We start from the raw sequence: 18,987 nt of genomic DNA, 5'->3' as shown, positions 1-18,987 counted from the left end.
CCTTGCACAATAGCAGTGAGTCTTTGAAGGCTAGCACTTGACAGCTGTCTAGGTGACTGCCCTACATTTGTTTCCTACTCCCATCCCCCATTATGACTCTTCTCCAGTGGGAACATTTGTGGCATTAGATTCAACAAGGAGGAACTACAGTTGCTCTTGGAATCATATCGTCCAGTTGGTTTTCTGCTTCCAGGAAATGAAGCTGCATCCTCACAACTGCTTTAATCTCTTGCATTTCCTTCCAGTATGCTTTGACCTTCCCCCCAAGAATGGCATTCCATCCCAGAAGTAGTCATGCCACTCATTCGGGATGACATCCATAGCCAAACCATCTAATTGCACACCCAACTGCAAGCTGTCACAGTTCGCATTTTCTTTCCTCATTTCACCTTTTCTCCTTGTAACGTCTACATCCGTTTGTCATTTGCTATCACCAGAGCAGACTTATTCCAGCTTATCAGTCAGCTACCTCACCCTGTTTTGCTCCTTGGTGACTTTAACCATCCCCTTTGGGGCTCTTCGAGAACCCGTCCAAGAAGTTCCCTCTTGGCTGACCTTCTCAAATGGTTCAAATGGCTCTGAGCACTATGGGACTTAACATCTGAGGTTATCAGTCCCCTACAACTTAGAACTACTTAAACCTAACTAATCTAATGACATCACACACATTCATACCCGAGGCAGGATTCGAACCTGCGACTGTAGCAGACGCGCGGTTCCGGACTAAAACATCTAAAACTGCTCGGCCACCGCGGGCAGCTAACCTTCTCAGTCAACTCAGCCTCATCCATCTTAATACTGGAGCACCCACATTCCTTTCAGACTCTGTGCACACCCATTCTCATTGGACCTCTCATTCTGCACTGACCAGCTTTCCCATCATCTTGAGTAGCCTTTCTCTCTGACACATACTCGAGTGGCTATTTCCCATGCACCATCCATTTGCTGACTCCTACCCTATCTGCATGTAAACCCAAATGGCAGCTTCATAAGACCGATTGGTGGCTTTTCACCTCCCTGATGACCTTTGACAAATAACATTTCCCCAGTTGTGATGACCAGGTAGAGTGCCTTATGAATATTTTCCTTTCTATCGCAAAATATTCCATACCTCGCACGTTGTCTTTACTGTGCCATGTCCCGGTCCCCTGGTGGGTTGAGGCATGCTGCGACATGATTCACGCTCAGAGACTCTCTGCATTTTTAACCATCATCCTCCTGATGATGAACTGTATTCATTATAAACAGTTGCTTGCACAGTGTTGTCGCATTCTTTGGGATTCCTCTTCCGCCATACGGGGCAACCTATGTCAGCTCGCTGGGAAAAAGGTTCATTCCCCGATTTCCTGCTAGACCGTAGCAGATGATGTCATGGAGGACCCTATTGCTATATGCCAACACCTTGGGCCACTATTTTGCGGATATTTCGAGCTCCACCTGCTATAACTCCACCTTCCCGGGAAATGTGTAGAGGAGCCTCGGATGATATCCTTCTCCTCTCTGAATCATGAATGCTACAATGGCGCCTTTACTATGAGGGAGCTTGACCATGCTCACAGCTAATCCCGATCTTCCACTCACAATGTCCACATGCTGATGTTGTAGCACCTCTCTCTTCCTGGCAAGCACTTTCTCCTTCATATGTACAGTCGCAAATGGCACTTTTCCCTGATGCAGGCATAAAGCCACTGTCGTACGCATACCTAAGCCCTGTAAAGACAAACTCCTTCCTTCTAGCTATTACCCCATTTCTCTCATCAGCTGTGTTTGCGAGATGATGGAACGTATGATTCGCTGTCGGCTGGTATGGTGGCTTCAGTATCACATTGTATCAATCACTGCACAATGTGCATCTTACGCGTATCGTTCTGCAGTTCACCATCTCATCACTTTGTAAATCCATGTCATGAATGGTTCTCTGCGGAAATACCAGACTGTGGCCATATTTTTTGATTTGCAGAAAGCCTAAGACAACTGCTCAAGGACTGATATCCTCCGTATTCTATACACAAAATATCCTCTGTACTCTGTACAAAGGGGGCTTCCAAAGCCACCTACCCATTACCTTCACAAACTTTTATAAGACCAGCCTTATTGGACATCTTTATCCAAGGGAATGGAGTGCCTCAAGACTCTGTACTGGAACATTGTTCTCTTTACTACAGCCATTGACCCTATTATGGCCTCTACCCCGCCAGGCATGCTGGCTCCCATTTTGTGGACAACTTTGCAGTCTATTGCAGTTCTCCACGGACTTGTCTTTGAACGGTGTTTTCAGCGAAGTCTCGATCTACTTTACTTGTGGAGAGTCGACAATGGCTTTTGCTTTTCCACTGACAGAACAGGAAATGAAGCTGCTGTCCTGCTGCCAAGGTTGTAGTGCTCCTCCCTCAGCCTGCTAGTTCTTCCATTCCTTCAGATGACCGCCGTGTTGCCATCTGTTGGCAGATGGTGTCACTTTGGCATCACTACTGGTCTTCTCTTCATGGGAACGAGCTACGGGGGATTAAACCTCTCCCAATGGCTTGGCTGACCTCCTCTTGGCCCTCAAGTCACAAGGAGATCATTTTAGCTAATTTGCGTATTGGGCAGTCTTTTCAGCCATAACAATTTAAGTGGTGATCCCCCACCACTTTGTGCTCATTGTCATCAATATTTCACAGTTCGCCATATCCTGACCCAGTGCTCTTTTTTTATCCACTTACATTTCAGTGTGTGTTTGCTGGCTGAGTCACCTGCTGTTTCAGTGATCAACATGCAGGCTGTCTATTGCATTTTACTTTTTATCCATTCTAGCAATATGGCAAAGGACATTTAATTTTTGGTTTTACTTATTGGCATTGTAAGGTTATAAAATAGGTGCTTGTGGCCTCAGTTGCCTAAAAGAAAAAAAGAAAAATGTATTTTCCCCATCACGACATTCGTCCACAATGTCACCAATGGCTTTCAGTCTAGTGGTGGTAAAAGGTCATAATGTTTTGGCTCATCCGTTTGTCTCCAATGACAATATCTTGTTTCTTTATTCCTCCTATACATTGCAAAGTGTAAGGTCACAAGTGTTCCTATGACTGTTTACTTGAATAAAGTGGAACTAATTGCAGTGCAATCCCTTGTCGAAATTTTTTATAATATTGTGATCATCATGCTCATCCAGTACTTTCCATATTTTCTGGCCTTGTGTTTCAGTTTTGGGGGAATGCTTTTCTGAAAATGGTACCTGTCTTGTTTTGCAGGTTAAGATCATGAGAGTCATTTTATGTACCAGTGTCCAGTGATTTTAATAACACTGATGCTAATTCACTCACTTTTGCTGACTTCTTTTGGCTCAGATCATTACATTCTCTTCCAGACTTTTGACCATTTTATTGAATCACTATTTCTTCCATGTAAATGTCCTTTTCCTCTAGCAAGCTTTCATGGTAGCTCACCTCAGTCCTACAGACTTTTGGTGTGCTAGTGCTAATTGCCTGAGACTCCAGTGTCTATGCTGAACAGAGGTTTTCTGTCTAGTTTAACACCTTTAAATTAATTTTTGAGAAACAGTCTGTGTACATTGTTAATTCTGTCAATTACAATATCTGTTTCACTTTCTTTACAGCTCCCTGAAAACTATTCCAGCTATGTTTATTTCTGATTCCTGTTGATCTCATTCCCAAGTAATCTGTGCTGCAGGATTTAGATTGTGTTCTTTGCTCTCTTCTAGTTTCTTATAAAATTGAGAATGGAATATCCATGATTTCTTTCTGTCCTCCTGTGGTTTCTGTACCAGTGGATCTATTTGACCTAAATTGTTCCCATCTGTATTATATTCCACTCTTCTGCTATGGTTTTACTTGGCTCATTGGTCTTTGCCTCAAAGCATTCCCATTTCATCACAATCCTTTTTGAGTTTAAAATGTAACTCTTTGTAATGATGTTCAAGTTTGGGTGGAATTCAGGTAATCAAAAAAGTAGTCCAAATTGAGATATGAAGTTCCCATATAAGTGAGCATTGTGCTGAAATTGAGGAACAGCCACAAACCAGCCATTGTCATGGTGCAACATGATACATATAAGACCTGGTCAGCCCCGGTCTTCAACTGCCAATCTCTTTTCTAGACAGTCGGTAGAACACCCATCTCCAATGCATAAAAAAGGACTTCGTCTGAAAGCTAAAAATATTTCTAGTGTTCTTTTCTTTGTACCTTTCTGTGACTCAACTACTACTCTGTGGTGTGCAGCCTTTCCATACTGTTGTTATTCCCTTGTGGACTTTCCAGTGCAAGAAACCAATGAGGCAGTTTAAAGTTCAGTCCCAGGAATAAGACATCTGTGTTTGACAAAGCTGAATTTTCAAGATAGAATTGGAGCAAATATCCATTTTTCCTACTAGTGAGTTGAAGGCTGTTTCTGACCTTGGCCAAGTGCAAGCAACCTTATATGCCAGGCTATTATCTTTAAACAAGGCTATGTAGATGTTTCAGAACAGAAGTACATTATGAATAGCAGAATTAAGTCCATGCAACTGGGGACTCAGATGCAGCATTCCTCTTGTGCTGTCTGTTGAGTTCTCAGTTGATAAATAGACAAAGGTGCTCTTATTGAGAGAGGGGAGCTGTGAGAGAAGGTAGTGATGTCCAAATAAGTGACCCATTAGGTATCACAGATGGGGCTGAAGATTGGAACTGATACCTAACTTCAAGCCACTATCCTGTTTTCCTTTGCTCAAAGTTGATAATGACAACCAGTTCTGTTGCCTATCCTACAAAATCAGGGGGCAGTTGAGTATGAGGTTGTTTGCATGCTTGAGGCCCCCACCTACACCCAGAGCATGTCCTCTTGTGACAGTGAGGGGCAGCACCAGAGTGGCAGGTATGTGGATATGTGATACCATGTCTCCCATACTCAATCCTGCAATGTCCAAGAACGAAGGGTAACTTGGGTACGACTTCAGGGCTGATAGTGGGTGGGCCAGTCCAATTCAAATCCTGTGTTACCCTCAGCCTGTGGGTTCTTTGATAGTGCTACATCCTCAGGGTACTCCATGCTCATCTTTTAGCAGTTTTATGATTACCAGGTGTGACTAAACATGCTCCTCTTTTGAATATGGATTTTTTTTTTCAGTGACAGCCAACAGACAATTACCCAAGATGAGCTATTTATAAAACTATTTAAATTGTTTGGACTATTGTCTCATATGACATTCAGCGGGAGGGAGGGGAAAAAATTAGTTGTTTCTGTTTAAAATTCTGTCTACATTCTCTAATTGTGCTTGAATCCATATTAAGTCTTAGTTCCCCATGAAAAAGTCCAAAGAAACTGTGTAAAAGTTGTTTAAGCAAGTTTTTAAAATCACAGTATTGTCTTTACTGTGTACAGTTTTCATCTCCAAAGTGAGCAATGATGACTCATAAAATTGAATGCTATTGAGGCCAGGTGAAACAGTTCCTGATATGGCACTGTAAGGTTTTGATAGCAATGCATAATTTTTTATTTTTTTTAAAGCATGTTGCAAAATGTAAATAGTGTGAGTGTGATCTTGATAATAAGACTCTTTTTAGAACTTTGTAAAGTAGCTATGGAATGCAGTACTATGGCAACATTCTTCCTTTGGGTAATATATCACTAGGGACCTGAAAAAAATCTCCTTTGCAATAAACTTGGATATAGATGCAAGTTCTGCCTCAAAATGCAAGAATGCGAGTTTACCTAATAAACAATCAAAAATCCAGGGTGGAATGTAACAATGTTAGTATTTCAATCTATCTCTGATAAAATAATTCATCTGGATACAGGCTGCTATGAAATAGCATTTATTAGGTAAAGGACAGTTGTTACCATATAGCAGAGATGCTGAGTCGCAGACAGGCACAACAGAAAGACTGTCAGAAAGTGAGCTTTCCACCAACAAGGTGTTTGTTGAAAATAGACACCTCCCCCCCCCCCACACACACACACAGTGTGGTCACGTGTGTGTGTGTGTGTGTGTGTGTGTGTATTTTCAAGAAAGGCCTTGTTCACCAAAAGTTCACTTTCAGACAGTCTTTTTGTTGTGCCTATCTGCGACAGCATCTCCACTATATGGTGAGTAACTATCCTTTACATAATAAATGCTATTTCATAGCAGACTGTATCCAGATGAATTATTTTATCAAGGATAGTTTGAAATACTTCTATTCTCTGTGTATAAATATCAAAAAAGTAACCACTTTTCAGATACTTGTATTGATACGTCATCTGCCAAAGCCCAATCTGAAAGAAAATGTGTGTAAGATCGCAAAATAAAGAGCACACCTGTACATAAACACAGTGATGTATTACTGAGTCATTAAATTATGCTCTGATGCCACATCAGCTGTGCCCATTGAATCATCAACATAGGCACCCTCACATGTTCAATAATTACTACACAATATACTGTACCATGTGAGGGCAATATTGTGCAATGCATGTCAGTTGCGTCACCAAGGAAAATTGTGTTTGCTCCAAACAAATTTCCGCAAAGAACTGAGAAAAGGAAATGACAAAAGATTAGAAAGTGGACTGCAAAATGTATAGAAAAGCACCAGGTCATACTGTGGAGAGATTAAGTTTGCGATTAATCTGAAAATGCCAGATACCTCATTGTCCGCAACAGCAGAGGAAACTGTAGATCATGATGTTATGACAGTTAGCAGAAATGTCTGCTTTCTTGAAACTGTTGTTACAGCACAGGCATAAGATCATGCAAGTTATCAATCAGCACAGTTGTTACAACAGAGAAATACATAGAAAATGGTATACATGCAGAATAATTTATACAGTTCACTTGTTTAATTTTTAATTAATTGTTGGGGTTATGATTCTTTGCTGCCGTGAGTGTGTTCCTGGTCCATTGAAACGTTCACAGAAAGCTTCTCAGACTTGTTCACTCATTCTGCATAATTTCTCCTGTGTATTGCAAGGCATAATATTGTGCCCTTCTTGGCCTTGTAATTTCACAAAATACATTGACACAGCATTATCATGTCAATAATTTGAACCTGCAAGGGCCCTTAAGATACATGTCAAGTATGGCTATGTGGGGCTCAGCTGTGGGATCTCTACCTGTGTGAGAATAACAATGTGACTGACAACTAGCCATGAAAAAGTGAAAAAGGACGGTGGTTATGATTCACTGTTATCCTATGCCAAAATGGTCACGGTAGCATAAGATGTAAAATTTAGTACTGAAGTCCACTGAAAGTTTACCATTAATCAGCAGTGATATGTTTCCCTTGCCAGATCTTAATAGCCTTATCACTCTGCTTCTCATTTTGGCTATTAGCTGCAGGCATTCTTGTGCATATTAGAAAGAAGTTAACAAATAGAGGCAAAGCACAGATGAAAGCTAATCACAACAGTTACTGTGCATTAGCAGCCATAATTGTCGTCCACAGAGTGATATTACAAGGGTGAAGCTTACTGGGAGGTGATGTCCAAAGCATTGTGTATCTCTCCAACTCATTTGTAGACTACTACCAAGTTTTGTGGTCTCGTAGAGTTTTACAAAAGTAAGTTGTGTGAGTGGACCCTCAGAAATTGTGGCATTTTCAGGAAAAAAAAAAAGCTAAATGTTTGTGACAAGCAAGGATGTAATTATCATTGCTGCACATTTCAATCACGTTTTGAACTTTCATTTTTTAATCAGACTAAAGTTACAAAATAGAATGAATACTCTCCTGAGAGAGAACAATCTTGTATGTAAACAACATTGAATATTGCAGGATATACCTGTGTTACAAAAACAAGAAAGTCCTAGAATCTTTCAGAAATGTAAAGATGTATGAACAAATATTTGAGTATAGCACAACACACAACTACATGCGGCTTCGTAATTCCATATCTCTAATCGCACACCACCGTGAACACACACAACACCCATCAACAGTTTCTTTCGCCATAGAATATCCAGAAGGTTTTTGGTGCTGATGTGTCATTAACTGACATCTAATTAGAAGAAATAGTACCATGAGTGACATGCTTGTGATAAATCTACAATGTATAGTTACCTTGAAATGGCACACAAGTTATAACATGAAAATAACGATATCTAATAAGAAGTCTCCAAGGTTCTTCATTACTTGAGTGCTATTGATTTTAGTGTTCGTATTTAGTTTTACGGAAGCATGTCATTTTGACATCACTTCACAAGAAGCATTAAGTGGCACTAGTTTCCTCTGCTACAGCAATGAGGAACAAACAGATAATGTGACCAAGCTCATTCTCTGGCCAATTGCTGCTATGGTAGCTGTCGTGTAAACAACTAGCTGCCTGATTGAGGTATAGCATTCTAAAACAAATGAATACATATCTTTGCTAGTATGCATGAAAACATGGCAGGTTTAGGGTTGGAGAGGGATGATTTGAACTATGATTCTGAAAGATACCATTACCATGGAAGTAGAAAAGGACAAAAAACTACCACTTGTAGATGTGCTGGTCACAAGGGATGGTGAAAACCTGAGGCACAATGTGTATCAAAAACCGACATACACAGACCGATACCTGCATAAACTATCAAATCACCACCTGAGCCATAAAAAGAGTCAAATTAATACACTCGTAACATGAGCAAGGTGAATAGGTGAGCCGCAGCACCTCAGATGCGAAATGCAACACTTGGAAAATGGTCTGAGGTGCAATGAGTATGCCACAAGTTATATTAGAAGTATAACAGCCAAACACTTGGTGAAGTGAGAAAACAGAAGAAAAAAAGAGTCAGGTATGGCCTTTCTGCCATACATTCCCAGTGACGGATGGAATCAGCCATATATTGCGCAAACATGGCGTAAAGACTATTCCCAAATCAACAAAGATCAAAGAGTGTCTCAAATCGGCAAAGGAGAAAAGAGACCCACTTGCAGTGTTGGAAATATATTGCATACCATGCACATGTGGAAAATTTTATTGGAATGACTAGACGATCAGTTAACACCAGAATCATGGAACATAAGTGACACTGCTGATTGGGGCAGGTGGAGAAATCAGCTGTTGCAGGGCACCGACCACATAGTAAAATTCACTGAGATGGAAATTCTGGCTGTAGAGAAGAACTATCATCACACCTGCTTGTTCAGAGAAGCTATAGAAATACACGAACACGAGAATAGCTTCAACAAGAAAGTAGAAAGCCTCAAGGTAAATGGATCCTGGCTTCCTGTGCCGCAGCGTATGACCATTACAGGTAGGAAGAGAACCACGCCGGAAATGACTGAGAGAAACACTTGGACTTGGCGTGCCAGATGCATATAGTCTGCGGCTGCTAACTCGACTCCAGTCCACAACCAGAAATGGAAGGTGAAACTTCGACAATGCCAGCCACTCATGCTGGCAAAATGTCGGAAAAATGATTAGACAAACGTCGGCCGAAGAACCCGAGACAGAAGCCAACAGGCCGTTTGTCAACAAGTGGCCACGGAAGCCTTAACTATTTTGTATACCAGTAGAGGTCGTGTCTGAACTATATCATTTATGTCACTGCCAACCTCAGCAAGCAGTCAACCTGTAACCGTTACGAAGTGCTTTGTGCACTCCATTTTGCCATGGGTTGTGCATTGCTTGTTGTTTTGTTATTTCAAATTCAATGCTCATGACACCAGAAGGGATCAGTGATCCCTATGGCATTGTGTTGCCTCTGCTTTCACAGAAAAATAGAACGTGATTTTAGGCCAGCCGGCCTGCGAGAGGGAGGCTGGATTTGTTCTCCCGCGCTGCTCCTCTCACTTCAGACGATCAAAATACTCATTTGTTTACATTTGTGGCTGACTGCCATGTTATAGTGTATGCACTTAAAGTGATCAGAAAACAAAATTAGTCAACATTCTTCAACCAGCTGAAGATAAAAGTCTGCTTCGCAACAGGAACAATCAGTTGTCAAAACCTTAAGTAGAGCCTAAAGTAGACAAAAAGCAAAGACCATTTTGGAAAAAGCTCTTGAAGTTTTAACAAAAGCAAACATTCCACTTATTATAAAGATGAAAACTGTTTAGCCTCTTTCATTGTTAGTTTTTTACCTCCAATCGTTTTTTATGGCCAGTTTCATCTTCAGGCACATAGAATGACAATTTTTTGAATTTATACCCTCAATTATTTACAAAAAATGCTAATTTTGCCAAAAATAGAAGCTATATTTTCAGGTCCCTATATCAGCAGTTGAAATTATTCCTAATTGGAAAAGGTTTATAAGGAGTCAGTTCTGTCATATTCATCATTTAAAAATTGGGCAGCTGAATTCATCATGGCTATATACGTCTTGAAGATATTCACCTGATAAAAGTCCCATAATGGTAACCAGAGATGGAAATATCAACATAGTGCACAATATTCTGTTGGAAAATGGGCAATTAAAGTTGTATGCAGTAGACGACATCACATGCATATCAAGATAAAGATTACAATACATTTTGCATGGTGGATTAACTAAGAGGAAGCATCACGCAAGGTGGGCACTGCTTCGTTGCGTGATGACCAAGAACAAATGTTTATGCTATTTGTAGAAGAATCCAGTTGTATTTGTAATTTGAAATGTTACTGTGGTAGATATGCTAGTCTACTGCTTCACGTTAAAAGGAACTTGTGATACTAACGGTTCATGAAAGCCAGCCGCTCTGTGCCAGAAAATGAGTAGTAGATTTCATTTGTCAAAAAAGATGGCTGGTGTTTTCTGGGATGCTTTAGAATCTTTGTTGTTTACCTTGCAGTGCCTAAAACAAGTGGCAGATACTATAAAAATGTTTCCAACTATGTTCATTAAAAAGTTCAATGGAAGGCATCTGCATTGCATTAGAAAGAAAACAAAAATCATCATTCATGATAGCAATTAAGATACCTCACCATTTAAAATACTGAGAATTTGAAATAAAAGTTGTTGGGGACATCCAGTCTATTCACTTGACTTGGCACTTATTGCTTTCCAGCTATTATTAAGCTGAAGAACTTGTCAGCTGTATGGGGGTATTAGTAAATAGCTTTAATACAAGTGTAGCAAGCACAATTTATTTGATGTTGTATGTTCCTTAGATTCATAGTGAATTCATACAGTGTCCTAAAAATAAACTACTCTTTGTGTTCACAAAATACTAGTAATAATGTAGAGTCATTCTTAGTGCCAGCCTATGTAATCTCTGAAAACCTGTTCAGGGTGATGTGGGTGGTATGTGCCTAAGTGACCCAGCCCAAATTGGTAGCTTCTGCTCATTTCAGTTATGGTTTACGTGTGATAATATGGGCTACTTAGAATCTTTCCTTAGTAGAAAGTGCTTGTAAGGGGATAATGATAAGCTACATGTGTGTTTGGAGTCATGCCAAACTCAAAGAACCTCACAGAGTTCAGTCATTGTTATCCTTATTCTGGTTTGGAAAAATTGGGCTTCTGTGTATGCCACCAGTCCATTATTACCACAAACTCTGGACATGCTTCAGTGATCACTGCATATCTGACACAGTCATGTAATATTTTGTCACAGGGAAGCTAGATGTATGCCTACACTGTAAGTATATTACAAACCTTTAAGAAAGTATTATATTAAAAAAGGAACTCAACCTCAGAATAAGCTACATTCTGATATAGTGCCATACGTGACCCATCATAGCCCCAAATGTTGCATCCTTGTTGGTTTAGGCTTACTCAAGTATGTGTGGATTTACCATTGGTAGCTTATATATCTCTCATTTCTGTAACATCAACAGAGTCTACTGTTCCAAACAGTAACATATCAAAAGTGTTTACTATTATTACATGAGAGTAGAGTTTTTGGGGGAAAAAGCAATCTTTCTACATTTGGAAAGTGTTAGTGGCACATGCTCACTCGGAGGTTATATGAAAGTACATAATAAAGAAAGTTTTCAAGTTATATGATATTGTCTCCTCCTGCCACAGCAACAGGGCAAGGATGTGTGATTCTACTGGATATAGGACCATATAAGAATTTTTGAAAATCATTGGGAGGAGTGACAATCAAATGACCATTCAAGTTGGTTTGTAGAATCTGCAAGTATGGAGACATATCATCAGGTTTTTGGAAAAAATCCACAAAATCTCAAATGTACAAGGACATTATATAGTCAATAACCTCTTGTCATGGAATGAAAGATAAAAAAAATTTATCTTACTTTGATAGGCACAGAACTCGTATTCAGCAAGTTTTGTCTTCAGATCGCATGGAAAATCCTTTGTAGAAGGGATAACTGCACCTGTTAGATGAAACTTCATTTTGTACAATTCCCGAACAAGTTGAGGGCTTTTGTAGAACCTGTTAGGGGAAAATATGATAGTGTGACCCACCTGCACAGGCTTGCAATTAATGTGCCAAATGAGCTACTATTCACTTTGCAAAATGTAAATAGGATGAATTTAACTTTCTGTAATTGTCTTTTCATAATATGGAATGTGACAAAAAACCTAAACCTTTTCTGAATCATACAGACATTCTATATAGGCAGGTGATAGTGAAGAAACTTGTAAATGATATCTAGGAATAATTTCTGTAATTATCAATGTGAATGAATCAGCAGGAGGTGTAATTTGTTATAATAGGCTAGTAGAGCAAAATTAAAAAAGTAGATGAATCAGAAGTAATTGCTACCAAATGCTTTATTGTTTTAATGCCTTCATTTGTGCTCCAATATGACTATGTGAGTTTTCGCCCTTGGCAGAGTTGTGAGGGTAGAGGGTAAAAATGTTCCCCCAGAAGGGATATTTTTGCGGTTTTATGGTTATGTCTTGTAAAGAACTCACAATATCAAAAGCATGGTCCTATTAAAATTGGTAGGGCATTAAATTCTGCATTGAGTGAGACCAGACACATATTTTGTGGATCACCTGTTCCCATACTAGTGCTCATCAAAGTTGGACAAATATTACATATTTATGAAAAATTTTCATTTTAACTTCTGCTCTTTGGTAATATCATCTGAACTAACCTATCTATCAGTGGTCTTTACAAAAGTTATAGAGAAATAAATTCTGTGTTCAATGAGCCAAAAGTGAATTTTTTGGACCACCTGTTTTTGTACAGCTCCACTTTATACTTGGACCATTTCCTATCATCAATGAAGACTGTTTAAACTGTAGTTCTTCAGTAAGTATTATTTACCGAGTATTAAGCATAGCTGTAGCACTCCATGGTACTTGCATTGTACTTAGTAAATATAATAATACAATAAACTATTAAAATTTTAGCATATATGAAAAGATAATATTAAAAAATGGTGTTGTATAGAATGTGATGAGATCTATTCAATTGATGTGAAGATGGAGGTAGAGAAAGAAACATAATTATTGAAATCAATTAGTGATCGTATTTTGTAGTAATAAAAATTTTAGTTAAAGATATGAAGATGAAAAGGGAAAAAAATAGGTAAGTACACAAATTTCACAGATGTCGATGTTTGACTGTCGTTGCACCACTGGATTCCTCAAAGTCTGTAATTTCCTATTCGGAGTCTGTTGCCCAATCACTCAGTTCCTGAAGGTCTGTAATTTTTGCTGCCCCATACATGCAGTCCAATGTCTGGTTCATCAGTTTCATCTGGTTTGGAGGGAATTTGTACAGGAATTCCCCTTGTAGTTTGTACAAATCAGTGAGCACTTAATCCCAGCCTTCCAACATCCACAACCACCTGCACACCCTTTGTTGCATTTGCAGAAATTTGTGGAGAGAAGAGACTGTGGAGCTGGCACCTTGTAGGTAGGAAAGGGTTAAAGACCAAACTCTGAAGCCTCCCATCCGCAGAGGAATGAATTCATACGGTGTTCTAACCACATGTGCACTTGTGGGTAAGCTCTCAAGCAATGTTGGCGGGCTGCTTCTGATGTTGGTGGTAGGGATACCAGATTGAACTTGGATTTCTCGAGATCTTTGGAAAACAGGTCGAATCGCAATTTATCTAAAATACCTCCTGCCCTACCTCCGTAGAGGGTTGTTAGTCTTAGCCCAGCTTTGGCAATAACTTCAGGTCAAGCGTCGTGCTCAAAGAAAAGTTTGATTTCTTTTGGAAGACATTTATTTTCAACCAACAGCTTAACCACCTTCTTTGCCCTACTTGAAGAATGCTGAGGTCATACCACATCCACTCATGGTGTGGAGAAATATAAGTGGCCTTCTGGAGTTGTCTGCCAGTTTGAAGCTTTTGCGACCAAATACTTGTTGTACCTCTTTCAGGTTTTGCGAAATATTTTTGTTGATGGTGTGGCTAGGGCATTGAGCATGATGAGAAGTCTGCATCCTCATCAACTGTAACAACTGTCTCATGCTCCTGTGCTGTGATACCTCAGGGGCTGTGGCAGAGTTAGGTGGTCTGTGTCTTCTTTGGCTTGCTTTACTGAGAAGCCTTCACCTTCAGGCGCCTCGATAAGCAAGTTAATGAGAAGCACTTTATTTCTATCATTGGAAAGGAATTGCTCCTGCGACATGGTCAGCATCGTTAACTCGATAAAGATGATCTCAGGAGTAGTGTGTCTTTGGCTTTGACAGAGATGCTCAGCTTATTTGATGCTCTTGGTGGGCAGGTCTTCTGGGTAGCCCTCAAACACCACACTTGTCGCACTTCGTTTGTAGTATCTTTTTAGGTAGTCAACATATTTGGTTAAGATTAATTGGAATGTTTCACCATTCTTCCACACAACTCTGTGGAGAAGAAATCCATCATTGATGACAAAAGCTGCTCCTTCCACTTTTACATCATTCAGTGGTGTCATATAACACTGACTTGGAAGTTTTACTCAGTCCCACTGCATCAGACAGAGAGAGGGGATAGGGTGTTAGCTCATGACGGAAGAATTCTTTAAGCTATTCATTGGTTTTCTTGAGGAGTACTATCTAATGGAATACTGTTTCAGTGTTCCCTGGTACATTCCCCAATCAATGGTCACCTGAGATTTGAATCATTGTTTTTTCCCCCCTTTTTCTTTTTTCCTTTTTCTTTTTTCCTTTTTCTTTTTTCCTTTTTCTTTTTTCCTTTTTTTAATATACAAACTTGTCAAAGGTTTGGCCAACCAGGTTGAACATTGAGGAATTACCAATTTCAAAGGCTCTTTGGCAGTTGATTGAGTCATCTCTGACAACTCCTGTACTGATGGACATAACGAAATTAGTTACAGGGGAAGGATCCTGGGATTGAAACCACTCAATAAACTTCTGGAGGTCTGCATTATCACTCTGCACTCTAGCATTCCTCACATCAACATGTTGCTTTGAGGTCGTGAGTGATACGGCACAAAACTCTTCCACCTGCCGAGTCACAGTAGTAACAGTTGGCATGGTCAGAATCCATCTACTCAGAGTACTGTCTGAAATGCTGCGACCATGACTGGGCCCTCTGGTACGTTACAGTGAGTGCATTAGGGCTGCCCATCATAATGTAGACCATAACCCACTCCAGACCTTCTGATGGAAACCACCTGTTGAGTGCAAACTGTGTACAGTCTTCCTGAGATATTTACTTTTCAAGGCCCATCATGTCTTGTGAATAGATCTTCGCAGATTTAGCATACAGAAAAAGCCCACTGGCCTGAAAATAGGGTAGCATTTTCTTATCAGTGGTGAAGTGCAGTTCCCAGTTGCCACTCCACTCAGCCTGGATGAATTGCTTCATCAGAGTAGTCATGTCAAAGTAGAGAGTCCATTCAGCTCCAGCTCTTCAAGTTCCTGTGCAAATATCTGCTTCAAAGTTTCATGATCAAGGGCTTCCAAGGGACTTGTTGAGGTAGACCCCTCTTCAAGGTGCTGATCTCTTCTCTCATTGTCATTCATTCTTGTGAGGATGACACGTTTTACCCTTTGCCTGACTTCAGTATGAAACAGGCTGCAACAAAACAGTTCCCCATTCTTCATTACAACCTATACAATCAATGTGAGTTGGCCCAAATTTAAGGTGGAGCTATATGGAAACAAGCAATCCAAAAAAAATCCCTTTTTGTCTAGTTGCATGCAGAATTTACTCCTCTGTAACTTTCATAAGAACCACTTTATTGATAGGTGGGTTAGTTCTGATGATGTTACCAAAAAGTAGAAGTTAAAACGAAAAGTTTTCATAAATATCTAAAATTTGTACAACTATGATGAGCACTAGTGTGGGAACAGTGGTCCAAAAAATATACATCTGGTCTCATTCAATGCAGAATTTCATGTCCTACAACTTTTAATGTATTCTTTATGAGATAAACCATAAAACCTCAAAAATACCCCTTTTCGGGGTACATTTTTACCCTCCCTTCCCCCATCCCAACCATTTAAACACATCTCTGCCATGGAGGAAATCTAGGATAGTCATATTGGGCCAAAAATGCAGTCATTAAAACAATCAAGCCTTTTGTAGCAATTATTCTTTATTTGGACTGAAAGCCTACTGGCCTATTAGTGTATTTTTTAAGTGACTGGTTCTCTTGTGACAATGTGTAACATGAAATGCTCCATATCCCTGAAATTTCTCCTTCATGATGAGATTTATATGTTGATATTGCAGATGCTGCCTGCAGCACTTAGCGTTGCTACTGAGGAAACTGTAGATTTTCGGCGAGGCTTACCAGTTGATTATCTGCAGTATATGGGAGTTGCACACAGCGATAAAACTGGAGATGAACGTAGAGAAGCTTTCATAACACAGCTGCATCAGCTGTTTGATAAATTGTGGGAACATTTGCCCATTGATGCAGCTGTTGATCAGATGGCAAAGGAGTTCATGCATGATGCATTTCCTCCTGTTCTAACAGAAGGTGAAGTTCTAGTCCACACATCATTGATGATTCATTCATTCATTGCACTTGTCTTACAGTGTGGTCTATTACCAGATCACAAGATATGATGATAAGACAGCTTTGTGTTGTTGCAAATACAGTTTATCAGCTGTTGACATAACTTTTCTCTATAAATACTTCTATTGCAAAGTGTTTTAGTAACTAAACAAATATCTTGTTGCCATTTTTTATGTTTTCCGCTGTTGTTAAGTTGCTTCTGTACTCTTGGAATGTGATTCATCTAATGCACCTTAATAAAGGCTGTTTTTATTTTGCTGTATACATTTTACATCATTTTATCTGTGAAGCATCTGCAGGTGCCTGTAATACAGTTTGTTCATGTGTATAATATTTGTTACATAATAATTATAGATTTGTTACTACATTACAGTTTTTTGTTATTCTGTTGTAGTTCGGTGAGAAACAACTTTTTGTAGCACAAGTTTTGTTCTGTTAAATTAATATTTGTTTCATAAAATGCCGAAAATTGGACATCTTGGGTACACAGACCACCTAAGTACAACTCCAGGGCGACACATATGCACTAATAAGATCACAGATTGTAAGCAGATATAAATATTAATTTAACTTCACAAAACTTGTGCAACAAAAAGTGGTTTTCACCTAACAACAAAAGAATAAGAAAAAAACTGTAATAAAGTGACAAGTGTAATTATTATGGAGCACAAATATTATATACAAACTGTATTACAGGTCACAGAAGATGCTTCATAAATAAAAAGAAATGAAACATGTATGGCACAATAAAAAAAAGCTTTTCATTTAGTTGCATTAGATGAACCACATTCCAAAAATTACTTCTGTCCACAAAAAACTACTAGATTTCATTTTATAACAAACTGAAATACTCAGTGGTAAGCTGATCAGCATTTGTAGTTAGACTTGCCTTGCACTTACAAACTACTTTCAATTTGTTAACATGCTACTATTTTGCATACTTTCAATCCTTGCTCTTTCACAGAATAATTTTCTAGCTAAATGCTGCACAAGCCAGTAGAGTATCTATTCTGCAAAAATTAATGAGAAGAATATTGTTTAAAGTCAATAATGGACTTGAAGAGGTGTCTTCAAGAACATCGTGATTTGAAAATGACATGCTCATTGTTTATTTTTTAATACAATTTGTTGCTAATAGTGAGTTAGTATCATATAATCTGTTGCATACAATCAAAACATTATAAAAATAATTTTAACAATATGTACTGTAGAAGAGAGGCAGCTACACGTCAAATGTCACGAAAGGAACTGTCAAAATTGTTCTGAGCAACGAAAGTTTAAAAAGTAACTTTTTACCCCCAGCTTTGAGAATAATCTAGCAAACAAGAAGGAAAAAGATAATATCTGCAGACACCAAAGGAAGAAAGTCAGTCTTAAAGTTTAGCAGTAACAAACAGTCTTTGGCAGCAAATTCTATTTTCATGCATAATGTTTAACGTAACAGCCAGGGTACTTCATAAACCATTAAAATCATTTGGGCCTGCTCCCAGTACTGTGCTTCCCTACTCAGGAGATTTGTACTCTCTCTCCAATTATATTTTACTACTGCAATTGATATAAGTTCAATTTACTCTAGTTTGATGTACTCCATTCTTTTCCAAAGGCTTCATTCCTCTAATTTTCTGTTTGCATTCTGCATACTTTTCCCCAACAGTTCACCATTGTTATGTTCCTGTTCGATATGTTTGTATCTTATGTACAAATTGTAATTTCCATAGCTTCTTCTTTGTATATTTTTTCGCTATAGCAACCGCGAATATAAAGAAGCCATTCATAAGCCGTGTAAAATTTACATACTCAAATTACCAAGGATCATAACATTGTTTTCATCATAAAAAGATAGAAATCAGAATAGCAATATGTGCATTGTAAGACTTCCTTGCATTCACAGAAGCCATTGCTACTGTCATTACGTTTTCACCAGTTGTAAAAGGTCATACAAAAAATTTTAACTGGGGTTTGTCAGTGATGAATAGCAGTCACTTCAATCACTGAATAAAACTAAGACAGCCTGAGAAGTGTGCTGTCTCAGAAAACAACATGACAAAGGAGCACAGAATAGTGTTTAATAACACTAAACTCGTGCGATGCTCATGCACCTAATATCAGCAAAATTTAGTAATTGCATTAGAGTGCCAGACTAGAGATACATCTATACCAGCAACCCCAAAAGAGATAGTCTGCTTGTGTTACATGGAACAAATAGCTTGGTATAGTAGAGCATCAAAGGGGGC

General features: G+C 39.0%; 1 protein-coding gene across 2 annotated transcripts in view; it reads left to right on the top strand.

Moving 5' to 3' along the window:
- Window positions 1-18,987, top strand: part of LOC126195156 (ribosomal oxygenase 1) — a 65,434-nt gene that overhangs the window by 32,317 nt on the left and 14,130 nt on the right. For both annotated transcript variants that reach the window (XM_049933663.1, XM_049933664.1), the window contains one exon: window positions 16,465-16,714. In XM_049933663.1, the coding sequence (XP_049789620.1) occupies window positions 16,465-16,714 (250 nt within the window). The remainder of the gene's footprint in view (window positions 1-16,464; window positions 16,715-18,987) is intronic.

The sequence above is a fragment of the Schistocerca nitens genome, chromosome 7 (genome assembly GCF_023898315.1).
Source record: "Schistocerca nitens isolate TAMUIC-IGC-003100 chromosome 7, iqSchNite1.1, whole genome shotgun sequence".
Classification (NCBI taxonomy): Eukaryota; Metazoa; Arthropoda; class Insecta; order Orthoptera; family Acrididae; genus Schistocerca; species Schistocerca nitens.
Note: the sequence above shows the minus strand (reverse complement) of the source record. Positions and strands in the feature narration are given on the sequence as shown.